This window comes from Urocitellus parryii, chromosome 5 (assembly GCF_045843805.1).
Source record: "Urocitellus parryii isolate mUroPar1 chromosome 5, mUroPar1.hap1, whole genome shotgun sequence".
Classification (NCBI taxonomy): Eukaryota; Metazoa; Chordata; class Mammalia; order Rodentia; family Sciuridae; genus Urocitellus; species Urocitellus parryii.
Genome location: NC_135535.1, coordinates 4,492,665 through 4,511,833, shown reverse-complemented (window position 1 = coordinate 4,511,833; position 19,169 = coordinate 4,492,665). Strand labels below are relative to the sequence as shown.

The window sequence follows — 19,169 nt, the reverse complement described above, 5'->3', positions numbered from 1 at the left end:
GCTCACCCCACAGCCTCCGTGACCTCCTCCTGAAGCAGGGGCCACAGATGGAGCCCATGAGCGGTGTCGTCTCCAGAATGCAGCGTTATGTCACTGTTTCTCCCTCGTGGTGGCCCTTCTGGATCTGACCTGTCACAGTCCAGAGCAGGCTCTAGACTGAGCTCCCAGATGGCGGGTAAGGTCAGGTCCATTTCTAGGGCCCCCCACCCCACCCAGCACCCAGCGAGGACAGGAGGGAGTAGGCTGGTATCAGTCATTCCTGTGGCTGTTTGCTGCACACCAGCTCTGAGCTCAGGGCCCCAGGGAGGCAATGGAGCACCTGCCTCAGGAGCAACACCTCGCCAAGGTGGACATATTCAGGACCAAGACGGGGGCCGCTGGTGGCCCAGGGGAGTGCTGAGGGAGAAGAGGGGGAGGCGGGAGGGGCCTGGAGGGCTGTGGGAAGGCTGGCTTTTATTCTGGGCACCGTGGGAAGCCACGGAGCAGTTTCATGCAGAAAATGACCTGTGCAAGGACCTCTGGCTGCTAGGTGAAGGGGGCAGGGAGACCCCCAAGGCGACAGCAGAGCCCTGTAACAACCCAGGCCAGAGGTGGGCAGAGGCTCTGACGGGAGCAGGGGCAGACAGGAGCCGGTGGGATGTAATTCTGAGGGGGAAACAGAAGAACTTGCTGATGGATCAGCCACGGGGAGGAGGGAAAGGGCAAGTGGTGATGATTCTAGGTTCAAGGCCAGGGCCACCGCATACATGGTGGGGACCTCAGCCAAAATGGAGGCCAGCAGGTCGGGTGGGAGCATATCAAGAATTTGTGGGAGGGGTTGGGATTGTGGCTTAGTGGTAGAGCACACGCCTTGCACGTGTGAGCCATGGGTTCAATCATCAGCACCTCATAAAAATAAAGGTATTGTGTCCATCTACAACATCAACAACAACTATATATATATATTTAATTTGTGGGAAACTGGGCGTGGTGGTGCATCCCTATAACCCCAGCAAATCTGGAGGCCGAGGCAGGAGGATTGCAAGTTCAAGGCCAGCCTCAGCAATTAAGCAAGAACCTGTCTCAGAATAAAAATAAGAAGGGCTGGGGATGTGGCTCAGGGGTAAGACGCCCCTGGGTACAACAACAAGAAAGAAGAGAGTGGGGGAAGTTCAATAAGCTGCTCATGATGTGTCAGGTAGAGCAGCGCAGTAGGTGATGAGGTGCCCGAAGTTATCAGAGGGCAGCGGAGTGTGCCATTGTCCCTGATACTGGGCCCTCCCCTGGAAAGGATTACAGTCACTTGTCCCTTGGTATCCACCAGGATTGGTTCCAGGACTCCCGTGATACAGAATGCACAGGTTCTTAAGTCCCTTATGTGAAATGGTATAGTATTTGCCTGTGACCTGCACAAATTCTCTCAAACACATAATTTCATTAGTAGTATGTGTGTGTGTGTGTGGTTTGAACCTTGGGCTTCATAGATGCTGGGCAAGTGCTTAACCATTGCGCTACACCCCCAGCCCTTTTTATATTTTATTTTGAGACAGGGTCTCATTAAATTGTTGAGGCTGGCCTCAAACTTCCAATCCAGCGTGAGAGGAGCTGTGTTTCCCTTGGATAAGGGGCCCTCCTTCCTACGGCATCTCTTTTGCTGGCCTTGACTGGGCTCTGAGTAGAAGGGCTATGCCTCCAGTGGAGTGGGGCAGGGTGGGGCTGGAGGGTTAAGATCCATCCCCCTGCCCCACCACCATGGGCCTTGGAAGATGCCCCAAGGGAGGACCCTATGCATCTTGGATCTGGCCTCTACAGCACCTAATCCCAGGGGTCATATTTATCAAGGTCCTTCCTGGAAACCGGAGCTGCTCGAGGGCAGGGGTGGTGTCTCCCCTAGGTCTAGGTCCTCAGAAGGGTGCTCCTGAACTGAACTGCCTCACATTTAAATTGTTCCCCCAATGGGCCGAGGAGCCATCTGCAGAGGTTAAATGGGCTGGGACTACAGGGACAACCTGCAGGGGCCTCAGCTTCTCCTTTTGTTCAACTGGAATACTAGTGATGGTGCCTTCCTCATAGGGTCTTTGCCAGCGCTGTGAGTGCTCCGGCAGGTACACGCACTGTGTGGGAAGCCGCCTTCAGTTTTCCGGGCTCTGGACCCCCCCAGTTTCACAGGCTGCTGAAATTCCTAAGCCTAGATTTTGTCACAAAATGAAGAGCTTCTATCCTGGGTTGGCGGAAGGTGGAAGGGGCAAGTTAACAGCCGACTTTAAAATCAGGCATAAAAAAGGAGCTGAGGAGAGGAAGTAATAGTGAGCTCTGGCTAGGGTGGGGTGGAAGGTCTGGGAAGGGCTGGGAGGAGGAACTGGCTTTTGATCCGGTTTGGTCTAGTGTAGGGAAAGTAAAGCCTTTTCAGTGGCAGAGCTGGCCAGGAGGGGGCCACCCGAGTCATCCGCTCGCGGCGAGGATCGCCCGATTTACCCACTGGGGACCTGCGTCGCCGGTGCACTTGAAGCCACTGGATCTGAGCCCGAGCGGATCGCGCGCTCGGCCTGGGGGAGAGGAGTTGTCGCGGAGGGAAGAGCACGTGCTCGCGTGCCAGCCCGGTGGTAGCGTCCGGGGGCCAAGGGGTGGACCAGACGGACCAGGTGCTGGCTCTCACGCAGAGGGACATTGAATTTCAGAAAATGAAGAGCTCTCTGAAGAAAAGGAGGCAGGTCTGGGGCGGGGAGGCGAGTGAGTGGGCAGGGGGCTTCGTCCGGACGGGTTGGGTCTGCTTGCCGTTTGAGGACGGAAACTGAGCCTGAGTGGTGCAGGACCGGCTGCTGAGGGGCGCTTCCGATCGCCCACACAGCTCTACAAGTCCCTGAAAAGCGCGTCGGCCCCCATTTTGCGGACGAGGAAACTGAGGACGTGGGGCAGCCTGCAGCAGCAATTGCAGGGACCCAGATCCCGAGCGCCCCGCTCGCCGCTGGCGCAGGCGCTGAGCTCCCAGGGGCGGGGACAGGGCCGAGGGGCGGGGCGCGAGGAACCCGCCCCACCCACTGGGCGGGGCCTGTTCCGGCCGCCGCGGGGCCGTTGATTTCGCCGCGGAACCTTCCCTGCGAGGGCGCGCGCGCGGCGGAAGGCTTTGCGGCGGCGCGGAGGGCTGGTGGAGGCGCGGCCGGGGCGGCGGGCGTCCTCGGCTCGGCCCGGCTCCCGCCCGGGCGCGCGCGCAGCCCCCTCCGCGGCCCTGCGGCCGCCCCAGGCAGCCCCAGGGCCGCGCGGCCGCCGAGAGACCCGGGTCGCCGTCGACCGCGCAGCAGGCGGCGGCGGGAGTGCGAGCTGCGGCCCGCGGCGGCGCGGCAGGTGAGGGGGCGGGCGGGCCGCGCCAGAGCCCTGGGACCCGGCCCCCTGGCCCCGACCGCCTTCCGGGCCCGGGAGCCCCCAGGCCTTCCGACGTCCCCGGACTCAGACCTCCCGGGACTCGGCGGCTTCGGGGCCAGGGTCCCCCGAGACCGTCTGTGCCTGACACCCTCGGGATTCCCTCGGGACGCGCCCAGCCCCTCGGATCTTCCGGCCCGTGGGCTCCCGTCTGCCCTTAGCACCCCCGACCCCGAGGTCCCACACCCCGAGGGTCCCCGGCTGCGCGTCTGTGTCACCTGCCTCGAGGCGTCTGTGTCCTCCTCTCAGCGTGAGGTCTGTGGGGTGCGGAGCCTCGGGGCGCTCAGAAATGCTCCCGGAGTTGGTGATGGTTAAGGATAGAAAGTAGGGACAAGTAACAGGTCCCCGAGGACCACTTTGTAACCGGACGGAGGGCGCCATCGCAGGCTCTGCGTGTGTGATTGTGTGCACTGGGGCTTGGAGGCCAGATCAGGCACAGGGTTTAACTTTTTAATGCTCTGGTGAGACTCATATGGGTAGAGGGAGGGAGCTGGGCAAATCAGGGCTCTTTTATGTTGTCTGCTCATTCTGAGAACAGCAGGGTTTCATTTTGTTTTGTGTGGTTTTCTTTTTTTTGAAGTGGGGAACTAGCATTGTTTTGAATGACTGATAGGTTCTGTTATGGTACACAGGCTTGGTTGGCTGGTTCCGTGTTGGAAACCAACTAGTCAAGAGGCTAAGCTGTGGTAGAGAAGGAACTTGATTAGGATGAGCCTACAGGGCCATCTCCCCTCCCAGGAAGCCGATTTGGGAGCAATTTCTGTAAGAGATGGGTGATCACAGGCTGATGGGCACCATCTTATAGGTGAAGGTTTGTGAGCAAATAACACATCTGATCCACGACTGACCCTAATCTAGAGCTGCTTTTCAGTTCTGTAAATCTTAAGAACAAAGATTATTTCCTAGGGCTCTTCTTGTCATAGGCGGTTCCTTGCCCATAGGCGGTTCCTTGCCCATAGGCGGTTCCCAGCACAGTCTAGAGGGATAGCTGCCTGAGATCTCTTGCTGATCATACTTAGATATTGGGAGAAAATATACTTCACCTGATTATTATGGCAGACAAAGGTCTTTGCATTGGGAGACAGAGCACACTGCCCCTGCTGTCAGGGCTTTATTGAGAGGCCAGGGGTGTGTGGTGGTAACAATGCAGTGGCCTTGAATGCAGCTTGGGTGGAGGATTTTTGAGAAGAGGTAAGGGTTAAGGAGGACTTCTTGGGCTGGGGATATAGCTCAGTTGGTAGAGTGCTTGCCTTGCAGACGTAAGTACACACACACACACACACACACACACACACGTCATCTTGGTGATGAGGAGGTGGCAGGGAATTGAAGGTTGAGGCCAAGAACTTTGCCACAGTTATTCCAAGCAAAGGCAGCAGACAGCGTGTGGAATGACAGAGGGAGTTCAGCATAGATTTTGGAAATGTTGAGGTGTGGCTGGAGTAGAGCTTGTCCTGGGAGTGTGGCTGGAGTTGTGTTCTCTGCAGGGTCAGTGTGAGGAGGGCCAGCCCACCATGCCCCTGGGCCTTTCTGGGATTACTGCTTCTGCTAGTAGGGTCCTGATAGATGGTGATCTAGCTGATTGAAGGAAGGTGAGCAGTGGTTGGTGGGGAGGAGTGAGGGAAGCATTTCCAGGGGAGACCAGAAAGGGAGCACAGGAGTTTTGTGGAGCACAGGGATTGAGTCAGGAGTGGTGAGAAAGGGGCCCAGAGTCCAGCCAGGACCCGTACATGGCATGCTTCCAAGGCTGAGCACCTTGGGGAAGCAGGAGAACACTGAAGTATTTAAGGAGGAAAGTAAAGCGGCTTGGGTGGTGGTGGGGAGACTTGTTTTGGAGGGAGCAAGATTATTGAGAGATGGGGATGACCTGGACCAAGGTGATAGCCTCCTGGGGCATGGCGGAGCTTCTGAAATCCCAGGCCTAAGACAGCCTGGGGATTGACCTGGGAATGTTTAGGTGAGGTTTTGTCATTAATTCGTCAGGTATGTATGTGTTCACCTTAGAGCTTCATCAAGGTGACAGTGTGTGTCACAATTAGCCTACTAAGTACCCAGAAGTTACACCTGTCATAGAGTGGGCAGGGTGAAGGGGCCTGACTCTCAGAAGTGGCCGAGTTCATGCTGGCCTGGGGGATCCTGAAGGAAGTGGCAAGCCTTTGAAGGACAGAGAAATTCAGATGTTACTGGAGACAATGTGGAACTACAGGTGCTGGAGCTGCAAGCAGGTTTGAGTGTCCAGTTAGGTTGTGAGACTTTGAGGCAGTGGCTGATGTGGATCAGAGAGATTTGGAAGAAAGTCTGTTGAAGTCTGGGCTGGGTGCGGGAGCCTGGGCTAGCCCTGTATGAAGACGACAGTGTTCTGTATACAGTCCAGTAAGCTGGCCACACAGCAACTGTGATGGGTCAAAGAAGAACTGAAGTGTTTTGATTCACTTCATTTTGATGAATTAAATAGGAAAGCTCCACTATCATATAGCTGTAGTGTCACAGGAACATGCTGCTCTTTTAAGTGTTGTCCCATTTAGTGTTTCCAGCCACCCTAGGAGGTGGATGCTGTTGCTCCTTTTTTGCACATAAAAGAAATAGGCTCACAAGGAGTGGTTTCCTAAGTGTTAAGCAGTGCAGCCAGTATTGGTGTTGGTGGGGTGCTTTCTATGATATCCTGCTTCCTTCACCCAAGGAACCTGGAGCTTAGTTTTCCTGCAGGGAGAATGGAGTATTGTTTTCCTCTTGTAGCCCGCCTTATCTGTTCCAGCTAAAGTTAACACAGTCAGTAGTGTGACAAGCCAACAAAGACCAAACATAGAACTTCTGTGAGCTGATTGGTTTTCCTGGGTCTCCACTAATTGCTGACTTCTCTCTTAGCATTTCTGGGGCATGAATGGAGTAAGAGCTGATGAAATTGCAAACTGCACTGTTAGTGTGCAGATTTGGTGCTCTAGAGGTGGAAATGAGTGCTTGAGATGGAGTTTTGGGTCACAGTGGACCAGGCATTGCCCAAGGTAATGGAAAGAGTCTGGGACATGAGCCAGGGGCAAGTTTACAGTTTGTTCCTAACTCATTGGGGGACACTAACCAGGTCATTGCCTCTCACTCTCCTTGTCTCTTCAGAAAAATGAGGGTATTTGGTATCTATCAGCTTTAAGATTCCTCCAGCTCTGGATTTCTGTAGTTCAAGGTTAATGGGAGATCTGCTTTCTAGAACATCTCTTCTAGATCCTCTTGGGAGGGGACATGGTGGAGGAGAAGTGTGCTTTGGCCTCAGTTTTGTTATCACCATTACTAGCTTATTAAGTAACACAGCTTCTTGAGTTATGTGACGTGTCACATCTGATGGACACATCTATTTTCCCGGGTGGCAGGTTCCTAGTAAAATATCAGGTGTGTTTGTTTGCCTTTTTAGACTGCGCTGATGTCAGAACAGGTACAAGACTACACCGAGGTGACGGGCCTCCTCAAAGGCTTACTGTCATTGTGGGCCAGGGGAAGTAGAAGCCGTGGCTGCTTTGTGGGGTTCGAATGAGATGATGTACAGAAAGTGTTCAGAGCTCTCCCTCAGACCTAGTAAAGGCTCGAAAAGTGGAAGTGATTAATGTTGATATTTAAATGAAACTGACTTTGAACTTTTAAAAAATTTTCTTTTTTTTTTTGGTGGCAACCATGGATGGAACCTAGGGCTTCACATATGCTGGGCAGGTGGTCCACACTGAGCCACACGTCCAGTCCCTGTTTTCTGTTACTGGTGATTTTACCTTTACTTGATTGGGGCCCATGTGCCCAAGCAACTCTGGGACATTGGCTTCAGGAAGCCAGTTAACACATTCTGATAAGCTAAGTAGGCAGTTCTGTCGTAGTTTATTTGAGCTGAAGAGAGTGGTCAGGTAGGAGGGGTTGAAATTAGGGTTTGCCTTTTCTGTAAGTTGCAGAAAGCAGTTCATCCTGAAGATTCCTCTTTACTGGCTGAAGTTAGATTTTACCAGAACCCTGGCTAGCCTGACACATGTTATGGTGACTGTCCTGGAAAGGTGATAACTGGGAAGGCTGCTAGTGCTGGCTCACAGTGATGGATGAGCTTTTACAGCTGGTTAAGTGCCCTTCGATATTGGGCTTCCTCAGTCTCTGCAACAGCCTGGCCTGGAAGAGGCCGAGCAATCCCTATTTGACCGGTTAGGAGGCTGAGCTTGGGAGAGGTCTGCTGGGAATGCTGGTGCTCTCTTGAGGGCAGATCTGTTTCCCTGTCTCATCCCAGTGCTGCTCTGGGTGCACACATGATTTGGGGCTAAGCCTCTTCTTTGCAGTATGAAAGCTTGACTTTTTTGTCCCTTATTTCCAGTTCAGGTGGAGCTAGGCATGCTAATCACACTCACCTGAAATTCCTGTCAGCTGGACCCAGGTGGTTCATCAGAAACGAGACTGCCACATGTGATTTCTTCATCCTTGGCCCCTACCTGCAGAGGTCCACTAGGAAGCCAGGTTGTTGCGAGAAAGGAGGCTTAAGAATTGGGCAAAATCAGGGAAGCGCACCATTGAGAGAGGGCTGGGTGGCCTGCTCAGCACTGCTCAAAGGCTCCTGCCTCCCAGACCTGCCTGTGGGGCGTGGAGACCATAGGCCACCCTGGTTCTGTAAGTTGAACTCAGCATTTCCAGTCTCCTGTCTCCTTCTGCACATTTGTATACCATTCTAAGTGTGGTGACTTTGCTAATGGTGGCTATAGTGGCACTATGATGTTTCTGGGAGTCATCTGCTCTGTTACCAGGCCTCGTCCTTAGGATTTTACATACCAACTCAGTGGTGGCGACAGTGACCTTGTCTGACTTTCTTGTCTGTAAGTTCTGGGTCTTACGTGTCCCATCACTTTTTGAAGTGATTGCAGATGAATTGAAGGTCAATGCTTGGAAGTGCTACTGTACATTGGCTGTATAAATGTGACCCCTGCCCCTTGTTGTGTGAGACTTTATTCTGCACATCTGCTTTGTGTCCCTCTGCAGCCTGTGGGTGTGCATCGCCCTGCTTTTATACACAGCTTACATCCCTGAGAGAGTTGGTCATGGTGGCCATGTCTATAATCCCAGTGGCTCAAGAGGCTGAGGCAGGAGGATTGTGAGTTTAAAGCCAACTTCAGCAACTTAGCAAGGGGCTGGGAATGTCGCTCAGTGGTTAAGCGTCCCTGAGTTCAAGTCCTAGTACCAAAAAACAAAACAAACAAACAAAGAAAAACCTTAAGAGAACTTATTTATAGAAAGAAAGGTAAGAGATTTTAAAAAAAAGTATTATCAAGGGTCCAATAAACTCGGACCCTTCTAACTCACTATGCTTGTAAAGTAAAAGTGCAGCTTGTGATTGAAGGTGAATAATTTAGTTTTTTGTTATGCCCCTTTTAATTTTAAATCCCAAGTTTTTAATTCTACAGATATTTCAATAAAATTGCCACAGGTACATTCAAATAGGTTTATGTATATTATGTTAATGTTATTAGTATTATTGTACTATAATTATTGTAATCATATTTTTGCCATATTTCTATTATATTACTGTATTTCAGTTTTTATAGGCGTTTCACATCTGTGATGAGGGGAAACAATGTTTTCATAATTAGCATTGCTGGCAGACATTGGCGCCCTCTTCTCACAGAGCTTGATGGCCACTCAGTTATGAGCCTCTGGCTTCCTCAGTGCTCCGGGTCCCCTTCCTTCTCCTCCCCTCTGCTCTGGCCGTGGAGAATGGTGGTGGCAAGCCTTTTTGTCGAGTTCCATAGCTCCATGTTGGGGCCTGGCTGGCTGCGCTGGGGTTGCTCCCGTAGTTGTCAGCTGACTGCCTGCCTGGCACCGAGTGGGTCCCAGCAGCTTTGCTCCTAGTGGGTGGATGGGGTTAGCAGGTGGTAGCAGGTTGTCTGCCACAGGATGTTTGTTTTTTCAGGAGCCAGGACAGCTTTGCAGGGCAAGGTTGCAGAAGACAGGCTCTACTATCAAAGCACTTCTCGGACTTCTGCCTGTATCCATCTGCTAATATGCCAGTGGCCCCAAAAAAGTCACATGACTCAGCCAAGTCATTGTGTGAAGGTGTGGATACTGGAGGCCTGATCATGCCAGGGGAGAGGGTTCTCCAGGAGTCCACCACAGTGGGTTAGGACTGGAGACTTGGTTTGCTGGATGTATGAAAATAACAGGTCTACTTTTCATAGTTTACCACCTTTTGAATTGGACTCTGAACATTTGTGTAGCACTGGCTGCTGAGAAAACAGGATAAGGCAGTCTCGGCTGCTGTGTAGCTAGTTTATGAAGTACTGTGATCTTATAGTCTATGAAGAGGACATATTAGTGAGGACCCCCTCCCCCTGCCACACACACACACTGGTACTGGGGATGGATCCCAGGGCCATGTGCATCTAGACAAGTACTTTGCCACCAAACTACACCCTAGATGCCTGGTTAAAGCCTTGGATGAGAAGGACAGGAACTGTTTTTAAGGGTGTGCGTTAAGGCCTGATGTTGCTTTTAGAAAATGCTGATAGGTCCTTGCAAAAAAATAGGTTGCTATGATGACTTGGCTTTGAGCCTACAAACTGGTGACGTGATCACCAAGGAAACCAAAAGATGCAGTGTGTCTGAAAGGCCTCTGAAGGGTTTTGCTGTAGTCTGGAGTCTGATTGGTTTAGAAGAATGACATTTGAGATGCAAGCAGTACCAGAGGCTGGCTGTCCTTCCGAAACTTTTAGGATCAGGCCATGGAAATCTCTCTCTTGGACCTTGGTTTAGAGATCAGAGGAGATTTGGGGTTATCTCCAAGTTATTGTAAGATTTGGCTCTGATCTTTATGCTGTTGAAAAACAGGAAATGAGGTAATGTCTTTTAGTGTTTATAAAGGACTGTAAATGTCTAAATATGGGCAGTTATGCAGCTCATCATTGCAGAGTTCCTGTGTTGAGTTTAATGCCATTGGGTACTTACCCAGTTGGCTGCTTTGATCCTTAGAGGTCCACATAAGTCTTAAATTTTAGAGGCCCTTGTGCCTCTGCATGTTGTGTTGAAAGTGCTGTCTGGGAGCCAGTTCCAGACCTTCTGGTCAGGCTGAGAATGAGGGTCAGAGTACAAACCAGCAGCAACCACCCAGGAGCTCTTACTTTCACCCATGTGGAAGTGTTGTGAATAATGATAACTTGTTCTTTTGGGAAACGTTGAAATCACTTAATTTTGGAGTTAAGTACTCTGCAAAAAGTTTACGACTTTTAATACTTTTTGCAGATGTATAAATATAATATTTAGGTTTTGAATTTGTAACTATAATTCATGCGTATATGGAGACTCAAAAGCAGTTGAACATCAGTTGAAGGAACTAGAGATTTTTAAATTTCTTTGCCATGATAACAATTTGGGGCATGTGGTGTGTTTAGTTACTGGCTGTTAGGTAACTGTTTTAAAAGTCTTCTAAAGTACTGGGTGGTGAAGGCTGAGACAAATGAGCACTTCACATAGGGCACAGGGAGTATTCTGAAGCCGAGTGGGTTATCTGGGGGGTTAAGTGGGAGGTGGGGCTGGGATTAGTCTGCTGATGAGCAGCTCCTTAACCTTCAAATAGGATTGAACAGTGTGTGATTCTTGGCATTCTGTCCCTGGTGGGGGGAGGGGGTTAGGAAAGGAAGCCTGGGGCATCTACAGGAGAGCTGTTGGACTCGGCAGTTTTAACTCAACAATTTCCTTTGAGGGTCCCGAGCCTTCAAACTTGGCTAATTAGCGGGAATCCACATTTCATAGTTGGCAAAGCTGAGGATTGATGAATGGGTCATGGAAAGCTCAGTGCTGGGACCCGGGGTGTCTGTTGGAGGGATCCTACTGTAGAGAGGAGAGCCTCTGTAGGTCTGATGGGAACTGCACTGGGGAGGAGAAGGGGAGCCGGGGTGAGCAGCAGCCTCACTCTGCCAGCAGTGACCACATCTCTGAGCCTCACTTTCTGGGGGTTCTGTGTAGTGGGGACAGTCTCACGCACCTTGAGGAGTTTGCAAGCTGTGAAGCACACCCAGAGAAAGAGAATGTGTGCTCTCAGAGCAGCGTGTCTCAGGGTCATCTTAGGGTCCCACTTACCTCCACAACTTAAGAGTGATCAGACCCATCAAGCCTTGTGTCCTTACCCTGGAAAGTTATTTTTTGGTAACCTGATTTTAACTGAGGAGGAAAACATACATGTGGACTAGTGGTCTTCAGTCAGTGCTGGTTACATGTAGCAAAGCGGGATTTTGCATGTCCTGCTGGCCTCCGTCGGGAGGCGCTCCTGCTCTAACTCAGCACCGTGGGCTGCTCCAAAGCCATCCTAAATAGGCAGTTTCAAAGTGACAAAAAGCAGCTGTGCACCAAGCCTGTCATTAGGATATTATCCTACTAGGGTCCTGCATCAGGGACTAGATAAAGATGGTCTATTGTTTGTTGGAATTTCATACGTGTAGCATAATTGTGAATGCTTTTTCATGGCATAATGAAACATTATAATGCATGAAAAAGTGGGATATGTACTAGGTTCTCAGATGATATAAAAATTTAAACTGTTAAGTCTCAAGGGAAATATACAGATGATAATATATATTGCTCAGAGGTAGTAGGATTATAGGCCATTTAAACTCGATTTTTCTGTGTTCACAGTAAATATTATGGAATTGAGGGGAAACATGATTCTGGAAAATTAGTAGACGATAGAGCTTGGTGGATAGAGACCATCTGTGTCTGCTTTGGTGACTTCTTTGGGCTGGATTTCAGTTAGCCATGGGCAGGCCTGGCACCTTGGAAGTGCGGAGGGGTGTTGGGTTCTGCCTCAGATCCAGGCCTGGACTCGGTGCCTGGAGTGCTCCACACCTCCTTTGAAAAGTCACATTCTGGCTTCCCTTGGTTATGCCACTCGTCATGTCCTTCCTTCCGCGATCAGTCCTCTGTGCTCACTGGGAGTCCCTCAGAGTGCTGTCCCAAGAGACCCTGGGGTGGGGGGTGAAGACCGCAGCGTGGGGCTGCAGCCCTGCGTTCCTGTGCCAGTTCTCCTTCCTCTTCTGTCTGACCAGACAGTGGTGCATCTCCAGCCTGATAAGTCGTAAGATTAGCAGGAGTGGCTGTGTGCTTTGTTTGTGTGGCATTTTTCAGGTACTCTAATTTAAACGGAGATCCAGGGCCTTTGGTTTTACTTTCAGCTGTAACTCTTTCAGGGACCTTCTGACTAATTTTTCTCTTTAGGATTCACAGATGGATTCAGTGGAAAAGACAACAAATAGAAACGAACAAAAATCAAGGTAAATAAAGTTAGCTACCCTTGCAGGCAGGATTATTGATTTCGAATAGCATTTGTCTACAAAGACACAGTGACACGCACACCTCCAGTTTTCTGCCCTTCTGCCCAATGAGGCGGTCACAGCTGGCTCTCCAAGCCCAGCAGCGGTAGTTAGAAGGGTGGGAAGAATTCTTTTATGTTTGCTGTCAAGTGACGGAGGAGGAGGAGCTACCTACCAGAGAACAGGTAGGGATTGATAGGTGTCAGAAAGCCAGGGTGTTGCCAGGAATCGTCTTGCCTGCACTGTAAGCAGGGATCATCTGTCATTATAGTTGGTCTTTTCAAGCTACTTGCAGCCTCAAAGGAATGAGGCTGAGCTTTTTGTTCAGATACAAATCACACAAGCATGTGCTTAGCACCGTGGGTGACTCAAGGTGACTGAGCACAGCTGCCCAATGTCCATCATGGAGGAGGGTAGAACGTGTCCAGTAAATGCCTAAAGAAGAAAGACATACAGGCTTGGTTTTCTGGGGTACAGAGGGAACAAGATGTGTATTTAGGGGACAGGCCCTGTTTGACTGAATGTCACAAATGTTGCCAGGCTTGGTTTTCACTTCTGTGTTCACTTCCCCTGCTCCTTTTTTTGAAGTAGAAAGTTTTTAAAAAGCCTCATCCGGAAACAACCCCAGGAGCTGCTCTTGGTCATTGGGACTGGCGTCAGCGCTGCAGTGGCCCCAGGGATCCCTGCGCTCTGCTCGTGGCGGAGCTGCATCGAGGCCGTCATCGAGGCTGCCGAGCAGCTGGAGGTGCTGCACCCGGGAGACGTGGCCGAGTTCCGGAGGAAAGTGATGAAGGACCGGGATCTGCTGGTTGTGGCCCACGATCTGATCCGAAAGATGTCACCTGTGAGTCTCAGAAATGCTTCAAGTTTGGCAGGGCAGCTCTTGGTTCTGGATCAAGCTGGGTGAAGTCTGAGCTGAGCGCCCTGCAGAGTGCTCCGTGAGCCCTGCTGTGCTCCTTGCTCAGCAGAGTGGGGCTGAGGTGCTGGAACCTTTTAGCCCACAAGATGTCATCCTTTTAAATAGGATAATGTCAGGTGTAGCCTGTGGCTCCTGTATCCCATAGTGAGTGGCCTGACTGCAGGGTTGGCTCTGGATATTGTCACACTGCTGTGAGCTTTGTGATTTTGTGTCATTTGGCACAGAGGTGTCCTGAAGGTAGGTTTTGGTCTAAGTAGCTGGCCACATCTTCAAATGACAGCTGCCCCAGAAGGCATTTTAAGATGGCAGTAGGTCGTCTGTGAGGCTTGGGACTCTGGGGCAGCCAGCATCAGCAGGGACAGGGCGAGGTGGGATGGATTCCTAGCTCCGGAGGTGCTGGCAGTGAGGCTCAGGGCAGGCAGCGCTGGGTGAGGCCTGGGCTGCTGGGACGGTTGAGTCCACTCTCTCTCCAGCTTCACTCCTCTGGCCACTCACAGCAGAGTTGCATTTGCTGTCACCACCTCCTTTCTTCTCCCAAACCCACTTTCAAAAAAAAGACATTTTTTTTTGTAGTTGTAGATGGATAGAATACCTTTATTTACTTATTTATTTATTTAAAGAGAGAGAGAGAGAGAGAGAGAGAGAGAGAGAGAGAGAGAGAGAGTTTTAATATTTATTTTTTAGTTTTCAGCAGACACAACATCTTTGTTTGTATGTGGTGCTGGGGATCGAACCCGGACCGCACGCGTGACAGGCGAGCGCGCTACCACTTGAGCCACATCCCCAGCTCCAGAATACCTTTATTTTATGTGTTTATTTTTATGTGATGCTGAGGATCAAACCCAGTGCCTCACGCTTGCTAGGCAAGCGCTCTGCCACTGAGCTACAGCCCCGGCCCTCAAACCCACCTTCTTAACCAGGCTTTGCCCCCACCACCTCCCTTGGCCATCACTCTGGGGGCTGATCTCAGCCCTGTTCCTGCTGACTCCCCGAGCCATTCAGGAGACACTGCTTCCTTCCTCATTGAGGGCAATTTAAGATGGTTTCTTAAAGAACCAACCAGAAGAAGAAAGATTTTACAGCACTTGTAAAGTCTCAGAGGGAAAGCTGGGTCTCTACCAGGGACATCATGTCCTCCCACAGTCTAGTACAGGCCACTTCTCTCACCACCCTTCCTGATACTCCCACCACTCCTCCTCTTGCAGGTGCCTCACTGACCCTTGGACCTGCCTGAGCTTTACCCTAGTTCCTTTGCACTCATTCTTCTCCCTGCCCAGACACTCTGGAAGCCCCTCGCCCGCTCAGGTCTCTGCCAATGTCTGTTATCAGAGAGGCCTTGCCTGTGCCCTTGCCTGAGCCACCCTCCCTCACAGGGCCCATCCCCCACCCCTCTTGTTTTCCCCATGGTGTTTATCACCATATTTGTACATGGCCTTTCCCCTCCTCTAAAGTGTCTTTTTGTGGTATTGAAAATTGAACCCAGGACCTCAGGCCTGCTAGGCAAGCACTCTACAACTGAGCTTCATCCCCAGTCCCCCGACCCTGCTTTTTTTTTTTTTTGGTATTGGGAATTGAACCTAGGAGTATTTAACCACTGAGCCACATCCTCAGCCCTTTTAGAGACAAAGCCTTGCTGAATTGCGGAGGCCCTCTTGAACTCCTGATCCTTTCTGACTCAGCCTCCCAAGCTCCTGGGGATTACAGGTTTGCACCACAGTGCCTGGCTCCCCAGCCCTTTTTATCTTGAGATAGGGTCTCAATAAATTGCCCAGGCTGGCCTAGAACTTGTGATTCTCCTACTTCAGCCTCTCGAGTAGTTGGGATTATAGATGTGCACCCCAGCACTCTTCTCTGTATTGTAATAAACTCCCTGAAGGTGGATTGTCTTCTTTTTTAAAAACTGCTATATTGCCAGGCGCAGTGGTTCACACTTGTAATCCCAGCAACTCAGGAGGTGGAGGCAGGAGGATCACAAGTTTCAGGCCTACCTTAGCAACTTGGTGAGACTCTGTCTCAAAATAAAAAGGATTGAGGATGTAGCTCAGTGATAGAGCACCCATGTGTTCAACCTCAGAACCAGGAAATAAAGAAAGAAACTGCTGTATCTATAGCAGGCAGAGTGCCAACTACTTAGTGTGTAGTAGCTGTTGAGCTCTGATTTCTTGTAACTCTTGCTCCACCCTCCATAGCGCACAGGTGACACCAAGCCCAACTTCTTCCAGGACTGCCTGATGGAGGTGTTTGATAGCCTGGAGCACCATATCCAGAACCCGGTGGTGCTACAGTCCATCCTCAGCCTGATGGACAGGGGCACCATGGTGTTGACCACTAACTATGACAACCTGCTGGAGATCTTTGGGCAGCAACAGAACAAGCCCATGGAGTCCCTGGACTTGAAGGACAAGATGAAGGTAGGGCAGGGTGCCGCAGGCAAGGGGAGGCTCAGCGTGCACTTTGTGGCTCAGAAGAACATTCACTCAAGGAATTGAACTTGTAACTAAGAAGTGCCACTGGTGCCCCACAGTGAAACTGGATAGTCAGTCCTGAATACCAAGCCAGTCTCTCCTGGGGCAGCTGGGTCCCCGAGGGTTGTGCCCTCTGCCTCTGAAGACTTCTCTTACTGCTGCTGTTATTTTCTTTTCATGCTGTTCAGTATGTCTGATACCTGCACTTATTGATTATAGTCACCGTGGAAAATATGGGGAATAAAGCAGTAATAAAAGAAAAATTCCTAAATTCCATTGCTGGGAATTTAACAAATTGGGATTTCAAGTTTTTAATCCTGTTTTTTTTTTTCCCCTTAATATTACACTGTGCATTTTCCTGTCATTAAGATTTTTCTTTTCCTTTGGTACCAGGGATTGAACCCAGGGGTGCTTAACCACTGAGCCACATCCCCAGCCCTTTTCATATTTTTTATTTTGAAACAGTGTCTTGCTAAAATGCTGAGGCTGGTTTGAACTTGTGATCTCTGGCTTCAGCCTCCCAGTGGTGATTGAGGATGTAGCTCAGTGATAGAGCATGCATGGACTACGCCCAGCTCATTAAGCTATTTTTTTTTAAAGTGTGATTTTTAAAATGGCAATAGAATTTTGGTATATGTGTGTTTTTCTAGGGATTGAACCCAAGGCCTTGCAGGTTAGGCACGTGCATTATATATATCCCAGGGCCCCCCCAACTGCATTATATATATCCCAGGTGATACTGGGAATTGAAATCAGGGTGCTCTGCCACTGAGCCACATCCCCAGCTCTTTTTTAAATTTTGAGACAGTCTCACTAAGTTTCTCAGGCTGGTCTTGGACTTGGGATTCTCTTGTCTCCGTCTTCTGAGTAGCTGGTGATACCTGGCGCTTTCCTTTGTATCTTGAACTGGAATAACTATAGTTGGCCATTTGATAAGTACTTTTTTCCATATATGTTTTTCCCTTGGTGTGAAAATAATGCATAGAGTAATTGCACTGTAGCCCGTAACTGAGTGTAACCCGTAACCGTCCCCTTCTCCAGCCATTACTCCTGCAGTTTACACAACCATCTGTCTTTAAGAAGTTCTTGTTGAGGTACCGTGACAGGAATAACTAGTGCCAACAGCCAAGTTTCTATGTTTTAAAGGTTAAATTTATAAATTACAAAATCTCTCTTAACTCTTTCTAAGGTAGGTTTGAAAAAACCATGAGCTGATTTAGATGTTCTCTTCTTCTGATTGAAATGACGCCAGGCTGATGTTCTCCATGTCGGCTTGGTTTGATAGGTTCTTCAGTGGGCAAGAGGCCACATCAAGTATGGAGTTCTTCATATTCATGGCTTATACACAGACCCCTGCGGGATGGTGTTGGATCCGTCAGGATATAAAGATGTCACTCAAGACCCAGAAGTAATGGTAGGGGCCGTCTTGGTTGGCTTGGTTGCGCCCCTGGGGAACCTGTGGCCCCGGTGCTCTGCTGCATCTGCATCCTTGCAGTCAGCCCCCCACACGTGCCAGCCACGGGTCGTGTCTCCACATCCCAGCTGTTCCAGGCCTCACCTATGTGTAGATGCTCAGTGCACATCTGCTCTAGGAGGGAGCGCGGAAGACTTGGGAGGGTCTAGCTCTCCTCTCCCGCTCTGCGCCAGCACCTGCCATCGAGGGAGGTGGCGAGGCGGAGTGCACGGCACAGGGTCTGCAGTGTGCGCTCTAGTCGCTCCTCTCAGCTCACGGTTTTGCCTTCACTCAGGCATCTTCTGCCCATTTCCTCTCCTTCCTCGACTTAGCAGTCTCTTCAGCCTTCACAACCCAGTCTTAAAGCCTCCTTCTCTGTGAGGTGTTCTTGATGCTGTTCACAGAACAAAGTGTGGAGAAGCCGCGTGTCCTAGCGCTTCCTGAACACTTCTGTCCTGGCATGTAGGTCTGCAGCCTCTTCGTGGGTTCATTTGCAAGCTCAGGCCAGGTGCCTATTCCTCATGCTCTTCCAGCCTGTATCCCTGGGGACAGAGTGTCAGCAGGTGACGCTGCTGACTGCTTATGAGGAAGTCCATGCTGATATTGTGCCTTGCCAAGATGTCTGCCTGTGCGAATTGGTGATTCTCTGTTGCTTGCCTGAGTGACCCCTCGCATCTGTGCTTCTCCTCTTCCCACCCTTGGCTCACTGTCACTCCTCAGGTCTCCTGTTCTCATTCCCTAAACTGTATCCACCTGTACCCTAAGGACACATTTCCATCCATGGTCTGTGGACAGATATTAGTTTCAGGGTATTACATGTGTAGAATTCTGAGCTGAAGATGGTGTCATGTCCTTATTTTGTCTTAGTAATTTAAGATTCTACATCATTCTAGAAGAGTGGAGTTGGGTGTTTGCCCTGCTGAGCATTGGCTGTCCTCACCAAGAGATGCATTCACACTGGCCCCTGATTGGCTGGTACCTGGCCTGGCTAGGAAGAGGCTCCCTGACCCTGGTTGAGAGACGGACTCTCTGTCCAGTGCTGGCCCTGGTTGCCCCAGGTCGCTACTTGGGGTTTGCCCAAGCCCCACGTCAAGAGTGTACCACCTTTCTAAAGACTTCTGGGGGTGACTCTGGGGAAACCCAGTGGGGAGCAGGATCTGAAAGCACGTGCGTGGGACTTGGTTAGTTGTAAGCTTCCACTATTTCGCATACAAGCATCCCCCTTTCCTCTGGGCCTTTCACAGGAAGTTCTGCAGAACCTGTACCGCACCAAGTCCTTTCTGTTTGTGGGCTGTGGCGAGACCCTGCGTGACCAGATATTCCAAGCCCTCTTCCTTTACTCAGTGCCCAACAAGGTGGACTTGGAGCACTACATGGTGGTGCTCAAAGAGAATGAAGACCATTTCTTTAAGCATCAGGCAGATATGCTGCTGCATGGAATTAAAGTGGTGTCCTACGGAGACTGTTTCGACCATTTCCCAGGATACGTACAAGACCTCGCCACACAGATCTGCAAACAGCGAAGTCCAGGTATGGACTTTTGTCCTCACTTTCCAAGTACAAAATTCATGTTTTTTTTCCCAGTCCCCACCTTTGGAGTTATAATTCACATACCATAAAATTCACTAATA

General features: G+C 50.4%; 1 protein-coding gene across 4 annotated transcripts in view; it reads left to right on the top strand.

The window, feature by feature from the left end:
* The first annotated feature begins 3,230 nt into the window (after positions 1-3,230).
* The window catches only part of Fam118a (family with sequence similarity 118 member A), a 32,793-nt gene continuing 16,854 nt past the window's right edge, over positions 3,231-19,169 (top strand). The window contains exons 1-6 of one of the 4 annotated variants that reach the window (XM_026394308.2): positions 3,231-3,321; positions 12,607-12,662; positions 13,293-13,545; positions 15,810-16,031; positions 17,371-17,499; positions 18,783-19,068. In XM_026394308.2, the coding sequence (XP_026250093.1) occupies positions 12,616-12,662; positions 13,293-13,545; positions 15,810-16,031; positions 17,371-17,499; positions 18,783-19,068 (937 nt within the window). In that variant the 5' untranslated portion in view covers positions 3,231-3,321; positions 12,607-12,615. Of the gene's footprint in view, positions 3,322-12,606; positions 12,663-13,289; positions 13,546-15,809; positions 16,032-17,370; positions 17,500-18,782; positions 19,069-19,169 lie in introns of all 4 variants that reach the window. The other 3 variants (XM_026394306.2, XM_026394309.2, XM_026394310.2) reach the window with 3 other exon arrangements.